The following is a 10,551-nucleotide window of genomic DNA, read 5'->3' as shown; positions in this document are numbered from 1 at the left end:
ATAAAGTCATTTTCCAAAATTAAATTTTGTTCAATGTAGCAGAAATATATATTTTTTTAAATTCAGTTGAAAAAATATTTTCGGCGAGCCCAGGTAAACTGGTCAGGTTCACAAAAATTTTCGAAATTTTTAAATGTGCCCCCTTTTCGAAGAGAGCCCTTCAAATATTTTTTATTGGGTTTTATTTAATCACTTTCATTACGAAAAAAATTGGTTTTGTTCGCAACACAATATTGTCTGATAAAAATATTTTGATTTAAAAAAATGCTGACTCGGTAAGGACTAAAAATAATTTGAAGTTACCGACTGTTGATAAATAAATAAAATGCCGAAAAGAGAAATAAAACAAGATATTATTTTACAAAATTAAAAAAAGGGTTGAGTACTGAAATTTATTTGAATATGAAGTTTAAAAAATTTAATATTGTGGTCAGATCGATTCTTTATGGTGTCATTTTTCAAAATTAAATTTTGTTTGCGACCCAGCAGAACTTTTTAAAAAATGTCTTTCAATGCAGTTGATTAATTATTTTCGGCGAGTCCAGGAAAGCTGGAAATTCAAAAGAAAAATAATTTGTAATCTCTGTATATGATAAATACGGCAATTCTGCATATCCGGATCACTTTAATTTTGAACAAATTGATTTGGTTTACAGTATTTTACAACTGTTGATAAAAAGCTTTGATTCTAAATAACCGACTGTCGGTAAGGACTTACCATATTTTGCCTAAACAAAATACCTCCTGTTGGTAATAATCTAACATATTTTGTTAAGAGTATACTTACCATCAGTCGGTAAGATAAATTCCGCAAAAATCATGCCTTGTTAACCTTAAAATTTTATCGACAGGAATTTCTCTCTGCATTACAAAAAGTTTATAAATAAAATTCATAAAAACCAAAAAATCAGTAGTTACATATAATTAATTCTTCAATGAATTATAAGCTAACTCAAAGTGAAAATAAATAAAAGACTCATTTGAAAGAGAAATAAAACTATAAATTATTTTACCAAATTAAAAAAAAAAAAGTTGAGGAAGGGACAGCGAATAATCCTCGTGTCGTGTTTAATACAGGTTTTTTAATTTAGAAATCGTTCAAAGGAGACAGTGATATGAATAATATAATTATATATAGATATATACAATGAAGAAAATCTTCCATTTATATTTTGTCTGAGTAGCGTAATCGGACAAGTGCTCAACTAATCCGGATTTGTGCACCGACAGAATTCACCTACGAAATAACTTGACTTTTCAACGCAAAATTGTTACAAATCAACCAACATAAACAATATCATAATCAACGTTTCACAATATCCAAGATATCGAGGTTCTTATCATTTTTATAATTGAATAAAAGATAACTGATTTTGTTTCGATTAAATTTACATCCGACTAGCGCATTTTTTTGTCTTACGAAGTCTTTCGCTCCCAGTGGACACAAAACCACGAAAATTCCAAGAGCGTCCTTGGGTCGTTCCTAGAACGTCCAAAGTCAGTCCAATTACGTCTCTAGGACGTTTACTGTCCTAGAGATGTCTTAAAGACATCCTGGTGGACACAAATCATGGATATTCCAAGAACGTTCTTGGGTCGTTTCTAGGACGTTCTTGGGCCGTTTCTAGGACGTTATTGGGTCGTTTCTAGGACGTCCTATGACCGCCCAATCAGCATCTTTAGAAAATGCTTAATCTTGTTGCCCACTGGGTGCAGTTTGACCTTGGATTAAAAAGAATGACGAGTATAACAATATTATTGATGATCTTTTTGCTTGATTAACACCTTATAATTGGTGCATTCTGCTCCCTTTTGATTCGCTACACATCGAGACGCTCGTTCTTTAATTTGTGTTCTGAAGAAAAATCGCGTACGGTCTCAACGTCTACGAAACGGCAATAATGAATATCGATAAGCAGCGATTGTAGATTGTATTTTTTCGTGGAAGATATGGATGCTATGTTATATTTTGAATAAAATTTTTGTCAAGACACGCTGCGCGCAATTAAGGAGATGTCCAAGATCCTTACAAGCTAGATCGTCAATAAATCTCTCATATATCTTCAATATTTTGTATACCTTATTTATTTCTTTTATCTTCGTATAATAATCATAAACGTACAATTTAAAACAATAGTGCAATAGTGTTTATGCAATGTACAGGATACTCTTTAAGCTATAATACAGTTCGAAATGAAAATACAAATCAATAAACTATTACTGCAGGTAATCCTTCCTTTCTGCGTGAGTGTTTTTTTCCTTTTCTTTTTAAATACATTATTTTCACTACTGGATGACAATGTCGTTATTGTTGTTCTCCGGTTTTTTTTATTATGTTTTTTTTTTTTTTTGATCGTACAATGTTATCAGACCTCTGCAATCGTTTCACGCGAAACGCGCGAACCGAACTTTTCCATAATCTTTCTGAATGTTCTATCTACATGCTTTTTATTGTTTGTAAAATATTCATTATTACGTTTTAAGATATGATTTTTTTCGCCTCGATCTCGAATATATAATATACACCTCACTCTTCTCTCGAAGCTGTACCGTTTAAATAATTAAAGCTATCGTCTTATCTATTTCCTATTCAGTATCTACAAAGAACCTAGTTATGATTCGACGAATGAAAAAAAAAAGTTATAGACCATCATCCGCCTCTAGTCGCTTCCCCATCAACCACTTCAATTCTACGAGTCGAAGTAAAAAATAAAATTATAAAATCAAATTAAAAATAACATACAAAAACCTCCAGAAACGCTTGCCTATTCTCAGTCTTTCGTTTCCATCTGATATTTCCATCCTCATTACAAAAATAAAAAAAACACCCGACTGTTAAAAAAAAAGGAACACAAAATCTAAATGTAAAAAATTGTAGATGCTAGACTCTTAGGCTTGAGAGTGGTTTGCAAAAAATGGGTCTGCACCTTGCGGAATCAGCGTCCCTCGTATACGCAAATAAGAAAGATTGTATCGACAATCGAAAAACTGGAAGAATGTCTTTAGGCTAAGATGATTTAAATAATTTAGTTTGGTATTAGTGGTCTGAGATCGTATTTTGTTTCTTGTTTCTCTTGTCCGACCCAAAGTCGGTCGGCAAGACCCGAAACGCCGATCGTCTGACAATCTGGACGTTCCTCTATTGTTACTAGGCGAGTTAGAATCATTAAGTTACAAGACGCTCTATGTACACTGATATCGCTTTTTTCGCAGTTACACTGCTTTTTGTTATAATTAATGCTTAGTAAGAAACTAAAAACGAGGAAAAAGAAAACATCGACGATCACTGGTCTCTCGTTTTTGCAATGCCCTTTCACTGTTTCTCTGCGCTTTTAAAGAAGAAGAAGAAGAAGAAGAAAAAAAAGAACTCAGCTTTTGCAGACTAGAATTTAATCGGAGATTAATCGTGGCTTAATCTGGTAAATACTAGTTTGATTCGTAATAGCGACATTTACTTTTCCGTCTCTCATTCACGCCAACTATTTATACATATCCGACACTCATCCAGACATTCGCTCTCTCAGTCGAACCGCTTATCGGACTACTCACATAGTTTTTCACATTTCTTCGAGGCATTCCGTTTCGACGATCGTTTCTTGTATTGTTCTAGCCCTAAAGAGGCAACAGAAACATCTCACGACGTACGTCTCGAGACGCACGGCTAGAAACGCACATCTCCAATCGTGCCATTAGAGTCGCATGTCTTGAGTCGTACGGATAGAATCGCACGTTTAGAGACGTGCATCTCAAAGCGCACGACTAGCGCCGCACGTCGCGAGGCGCACTTTTTGCAGTGTAAACTGTCTCATATTGATGATGAACTGTGATAAGTGAGTAGAATGTACAAGGTGTGTATTTGTGTGTAATCCTGTCATCGTGTCCGTGTTTCTTGTCAATTTTTTTCGTACTTTGTACAATTATTTACATGTGCGAGTTTAAGAAATCGCACTACCACCTCTGTCTTGTCGCCACCGTCGCGCCTAAGCTCTATCACATTGGCTTCTCAAGCCTTTTCGTCTCTCGATAACACAATAGTAATAATCGTTATAATATTTAATATTGACTGTAATCGTTAAAGTGATCGCAATTTAAAAAAAAAAGAAATTTGCATCAAACAATCACCACAAACCTTTAAAAGTATTTTCTTATTACAGCAGAAAGAAGCTATCTTTTTGTTTAAAAAGAAGGAAGAAACAAGTTTGTCAGTTTGTAAAAATGTTGAATAAAAAAGGTCGGAACAGATTTTCTTGGGGAAAATAATTACTTTTCTTTTTTTTTTTAGTTTGAAAGCGATTGTTCTCTTAAGTATCTAAAAGTAAAAAATAAAAAAAAAAACTTTCGAATGTTCGATTCTCGTTAAGTCTGACTCTTCTTTTGGCTAGGTCTTTACAATTCGCTATCGACGCGATAATAGCAATTGATAATAATAATGAGACTATACAACTAATTACAGGATAGTTACAATACTCATAATAGTAATAATAACATTGGTAACGGTCTTACTCTTGCGCGATCTCGTCGAGCGATTCTCTTTTCGCGCAAAATTCGTTATAAATACTCGGCAAGCAAGACGGACGAAGGGGTTTTTAATGAACGAAAGGAAAGAGACTTTCCAGCGTTCTTCAAAACCAACCAAGATAAAACGAAGATACGTAAATTCGAGATGGGAATATATATATAATATTTAACGTCAACAGCTTAACGGCTAAAAAGGAGGAGGATGAGGGTCAATATAAACGATATAACATGAATCACAATTATGCGACGTCTCGCGTTCCCCTTTTTTTTGCAACCCGCGAGATTCTCTTTTAAAAATTAATAATAACTTTGATCTAACAACTTTTTTACTTGGAGATTGCACTGATTTGCGAGAACCCACGGCCTTTGATTTGTGTTTTCTCTCTCTCTCTCTCTCTCTCTGGTTAAAAACGCGAAGGTTCTCTTGAATTTCGAGCGAATCACAACGAACGTTGCTTGGAGCAAACTTCGACTCGACGGTCCTTAGAATTAAAATAGGCGCGTTTCGACACTTTTTCCCTCAATCTTTGTTCGTTGCTCACATTCTGTCGACGGAGAAAAATGTCCTGCTAAAACAACCAACTTTTCCTCCGTTGTACTTTTAAAAGTCTCTTTGAAATAAGCTTTTGATTTTGCTCGATCCACCCGGAACGGCCCAAATGAGTTTCTTGATTCAGGTTTCTCTCTCGATAATGCCCTGTCCTAGGCAGGACTCAGTCGTGACCGAATCCTATCGTTGGCTTGTTCGTTAGAAGAAAAAAAAACTTAACTACGAAGACACGGAATCGATTAATAATCCCACGTCTCTTCGGGTTCGTGTTTGACGACCTCTTTCGGACTCCCTTCCGTCTGTTGCGTCTGCTGAACGGAAGGCGGCCTCGGAGACGTCACGGGACTCGTGTGCCCCGATTTTGGACTCGGAAGTGGACTGTCCCTGTCGGGGGCATTGTGGGCGGAAACTGAAGAAACATCACTCTGAGCGTCTTCCTCAAACCGGTCCTGAACGGGAGTCGGCTCAACTCTGACGGTCTCCACACTCTCCCTCTTGACGCCATAATCATCAGTCTGCATCACACAAACACCGTTGATGATCACTTCGTCCCCGGCCCTCGCTGGCTCCTGCCACTCCGGATTCACCCACTGAGGAGCTGCAGGTTTCCGCCTACTCGACCTGCCAGTCGTCGGGGCAGGGGTTTCCGTCTGCTCTCGCTTCATACTCCCCGCAGAACCTTCAGAGTCCTCGCTTCCCAAATTGCTCATCCCGTCATCGCCGTCATCGTCCTCGAACTCTTGCATCGGTTCCCGCTTCAAAGATCCCATCGAAAGGTCGAGGCCGGAGCACTGTTCCTTCAGAGCGTTTCCAACGAGTGCAGCCAAGTTGGGGTTGAAGTAGGGTGGATAGGTCAGAGGCACGTTGCCCAGACAGAGTCGCTCCTTCTGTATCTCCAAGAGTTTCTGATTCAGCAGCACCCTGAAGTGGACAGCGTCGAAGGGTTGTCCGGGTTCTCTTGGCGACTGGGGCTCCGGCTGGCCATGTGGCGCCTGCTGTTTTAACCTCATCCGATGATTGTGGAACCAGTTCGTTATCGTCCGGGAAGAGAGACTCAACTCGCCAGCGAGGAACTCAATGGTGGAGACATTGGGATAGGGATCCAACGCAAAGGCGAGCCTCAAAGCCTCCTTTTGCTCCTCGCTGAAGAGAACTCGTTGCTTCTTCGCCGAAGCTGGACCGGGCCCAGGAGATGCGGAGTGGTAGAACTCCGCAGTGTCGTTACTCGACGTGTCTGAGCTGTTGTCATGTCCAGGTCCACTGCTGCGTCTTCTCTTGTTCGCCTCTCGTCGCTCGTTCTTGAGCGCCTGGAGTCGGTCGACATTGTGCGCGTCGGAAAGCCACAGCTGCATTCTGATGAAGGGCTCCCTTCCTTTGATGCTCAGCATGTGCCACGGCTTCGGTTTACTGAGGAGTTCACTGACTGATCCTTGCGAGAGACCCAGAACGGCTTCTCCGAAGATCTTCTGACCTATGTTGTTCGCCAGAAGCGCCTCCTTGATTTTCGTGGTGATCGTTTGGGTGTCGAGGTCTTGCGTGAGAGCGGCCATTTCGTAGACACTTGGGGAAATGTGCGGATGGAGAGATCTCAGTGGTGAGGGAGCCATCTGATGGTGGGGAGAGTGGAGATTTATTTGCTGCTGTTGCTGATGCTGTTTCTTTTGAAGCTCCATGTTGAGCTGAGCGTGCGGATGAAGGGGACCGGTTGGTGTCATCATCATCGGCGGTGGTGGCTGAGGAATCTGAGGATGAGGATTCTGGGGAGGTGGTCCGAGCTGCATCTGACTCTCCTGCTGATGCTGAGCAGCGGCTTGAGCTGCAGCCTGCGCTGCTGCTTGAGCCTTCGCTGCATTCTGAAGCTGCTCCTGAACTAGTTTAGTCGGTGGCATTGGCTTCATGGGTGTCCCGCAAGCTGTAAATTGACCAAAAAAAGAAGAGTTTTAGAAATCTGAATAGTTCTTGGTCTTTGTAGTCCCGAAGCTCATCGTGACGAGTAAGTTCACCTTCTTCTGCTCTAGTACAATAGTTCAGCAAATGAATAGTGTTTCTACAGGGTGTCTACTCAAATCCGAGATAAAAATTCTCGGACAGTTCCAGGTGTTTTTCTAAATATCTCAGATTTTTTCAGGTATAATTTTTAATAGCTCTTTATTAAATTCAATTTAAATCGTTTTAAATTCAAGTCAAATAATTCAATTTTCAACAGAATAGATCAATTTTTAACTAAATAGTTGCACTTTTAACAAAAAAAAATAATTTTAAATGGAAAATACGATTTTTTAACCAAACATATGAAATCGCAACTAAATAGTTGAATTTTCAACTAAATAGTTTAATTTTGAAGTGAAAAATATCAGATTAAAAAAAAAGAATAGTTAAATTTTATATTAAAAAAGTGAATTTTCCACACACAAAAACAACAAACAAATTTTAAACTAAAGTGAAGAATTTTCAACCAAATAATTGAATTTTGATCTGAAAAATATTAGTTTTCAACAAAAAATGGAACAGTTAAATTTTAAGTTAAGAAATTAATTTTTTGTAGAAATTGTTGAAACAAAATAAATTTGAACAAAAATTTAAACCAAGTTGAAGAATTTTTAAGTAAAATAATAAATATTCAACTAGAACATGTTAACTTCAAAACAAAGAAAAAAAGAATTTTTGACAAAAGAGTTTAACTCTTAACCAAAAAAAATTAACTTTGAGCAACAATGATGAATATTTAATAGGAATACTTACATTTTTAATCAAAAAAAATTAATTTTCGAAAATCAAGATTAATTTTCTATAAAAAAAGATAATTTTTCAACAAAATATTTGAATTTTCAATTTAAAAAGGCAAATTTTCAACAAAATACATGAATTTTCAACTAACAAAGCACATTTTCAACCAAATAGTTGTATTTAAAATAAAAACACTTATTTTTAACCAAACGGATGAATTTTCAAATAAAATTATAAATCTTCCACTAGAATAGTTAAATATTTAACAAAAAATATGAATTTTCAACTAAAAAAAAAAAAAATTAAACCAAATCTTTAACTTTTAAATTTTCCGTTAAAAAGTTAATTTGGAGCAAAAAAATGAATATTTAACTGGAATAGTTTAATATTAAACAAAAATTTTAAGTAAATTAGATGAGTTTTCGTCCAAAAATTGCATACACAAATTTTTAGTTAAAAAATTGATATTCAGCCATATAGATGAACTTTTAACTAAAATTATGAAATATGCAATTGAAATAGTTACATTGGCGGTTTAAAAAATTTCAACAACAAAAAAACAAACAGATTTTCAACAAAATAGTTAAATTTTCAGTTAACAAAATTAATTCTCAGCCTAATAAATAACGAATGTTCAACCAGAAAGATAAATTTTGTATTCAAATGAAGAATCTTCAATCCAAAAGTTAATTTCTAATAAAAGAGTTCAATTAAATTTTTAACTGAGAAAGATTATTTCGGTCAAGAGAGAGAAAAAATTGCAAACAAACTGTTGAACTTCCAAGAAAAAAATGATTGCTTAAACAAGAAGATTCATTTTATACTACAGAACGAATTTTTAAAAAAATACATGAATTTTCAACTAAAAACTATCAATTTACAAAAAACAATACTCAAATTATGGGTTAAAAAATTAATTTAAACAAAAAAAACAGAAATTTTAGAAAAATTGTTAAATACAGTAATATAAAACTACGTTTAAAAGTGAAGAATCATTGTTATTAAAATTTAGTTTACAAACAAAAATTGAATACTTCATTATTGAGAAGAAAAAAAAGTTTTGAGAAAAGTATCGATAATCCCAATTTTAAAAAAAGCTGTGACCTTGAAACGTCGCGTGGGAAAACTCGCTTAACCAATCAGAATAATGAAACATTGACTAACGAAGTATCTAGTAAACAGCTGGTGAAAATTCAATTTACAATTTCTAACAAAAATTTTTAAAAAGAAAGAAAGAAATTCTTAAAAAGAAGTAACCAAAAACATGCAATTTTGCTTAAAACATAAAATCTAAAAAAAAAGATAATAATGATTATTATCATTCATATCCGTGAGAATGAGATGTTTCCAAAGATAACCTCAAATTTTTGTCAATCATATGTTCGGAATCAAGAGCACACGGTAGTCGGATTTTTTTCTTAACTATTTATTTATTTTTTCTTTATTATTTGTATAAGTATATATAATCTGACACATGATTAGTGAAATTCTAGACAATTAAAAAATTGTTTAGGCCCTTCTTTTTACTTTTAAAACAAGTTTGAAATAATAAACCATAAAATAGGTTATGTTTGCACCTTTTACATATTTAATCGCTAGCGGCCATATTACATTCTATCACCAATGATCAACCGGACAACCGCGCTAATCAGAATGAAGTACAACCGAAAATCCGCCGAAACAATCAAATTTTCCCGCAAAAATTCAAAGAGTGTACGTTTTAACCCTTTCAGGAGCAAATTTTTCTGTCAAACTTGTCGCCATTTTTGGATCCGCCATCATGAATTTTACAATTTTGGCATCAGAATCGTAATTAGATGCCCTAAACAACTATACTGTATCACAAGAAACTTTTGCTTTGAGTATAGCCAAATTTATTAGAAAAAATGCCTCTTTTGGATGTCAATTGTTTATAAATATGTATAAATAAATAATTTCACACACTTTTTTTTAAATAATTACGAAGCATGGATCTATACGATTCTGGGAACGAAAGTAAACATGCTGGAAACTGTACTTAACATTAAAAAAAAAAAAAAAAACAAGAAAAAAGGTGCTAGAACGGGTCTCAGGGACCCGAACATTTTTTTCAGCAGAGTGTTTTTCCCTGTAAATTTGATCATTTTTTGCAAAATATTTATTAAAAACACAATTTTCCCATCTATTTGAGCAATATTAATTTTTGCGATTCTGGGCTATAATTTAAAGAAAAATGAATCAAAGTCTATTTAAACCGGAGATATTTCAGTTTGAAGTTTGTTCGGGTCTGTTGGACCCGTTCTAGGTGAAACGGAAAAAAATCTTTGAAAATATGCAACAATCCCATTTCAGATTTTCCAGGTATGGTAGACACCCTTTAGTGCAATAGTTCAGCAAGAGACTATTGATGCTGAAAGACAGAAGAGCTCCCAAACTACCGACGAGTAAAATAACAAAACATCTATATTGACCTGAGTTAAACTTACGAGGCAGGCCGCCGTAGCCGCCGGTCCTCATCAGCTTCTCCGGAGCGATTTTGTACTGACTGGCGACCAATTTGTGAACCGCGTTGTCATCTTCCAGGAACATCTTCATCCTGATGAAGGGCTCCCGTCCCTTCTGGGTGAGCATGTGCCAGGGTTTCGGCCTTGCGAGAAGATCCGAGACTGAACCCTGAGACAAGCCCAACACGGATTCGCCAAAGAGCCGCTGCGAAATTGAATACTGCGAGAGTTGCTCTTTCACCTGGAATCAAAAAGCAGAATTCAAGATTGTTT

The 10,551-nt window shown here is 35.8% G+C and overlaps 1 protein-coding gene across 3 annotated transcripts in view; it reads right to left on the bottom strand.

Moving 5' to 3' along the window:
• Positions 1-2,305: 2,305 nt before the first annotated feature.
• The window catches only part of LOC117179469 (homeobox protein cut-like), a 104,188-nt gene continuing 95,942 nt past the window's right edge, over positions 2,306-10,551 (bottom strand). For 2 of the 3 annotated variants that reach the window (XM_033371312.1, XM_033371313.1), the window contains exons 8-9: positions 10,261-10,519; positions 2,306-6,980 (exon numbers count right to left, since the gene is read on the bottom strand). In XM_033371312.1, the coding sequence (XP_033227203.1) occupies positions 5,308-6,980; positions 10,261-10,519 (1,932 nt within the window). In that variant the 3' untranslated portion in view covers positions 2,306-5,307. Of the gene's footprint in view, positions 6,981-10,245; positions 10,520-10,551 lie in introns of all 3 variants that reach the window. The other variant, XM_033371311.1, reaches the window with a different exon arrangement.

Source organism: Belonocnema kinseyi, chromosome 9 (genome assembly GCF_010883055.1).
Source record: "Belonocnema kinseyi isolate 2016_QV_RU_SX_M_011 chromosome 9, B_treatae_v1, whole genome shotgun sequence".
NCBI lineage: Eukaryota > Metazoa > Arthropoda > Insecta > Hymenoptera > Cynipidae > Belonocnema > Belonocnema kinseyi.
This window is presented reverse-complemented; position numbering and strand designations above follow the sequence as displayed.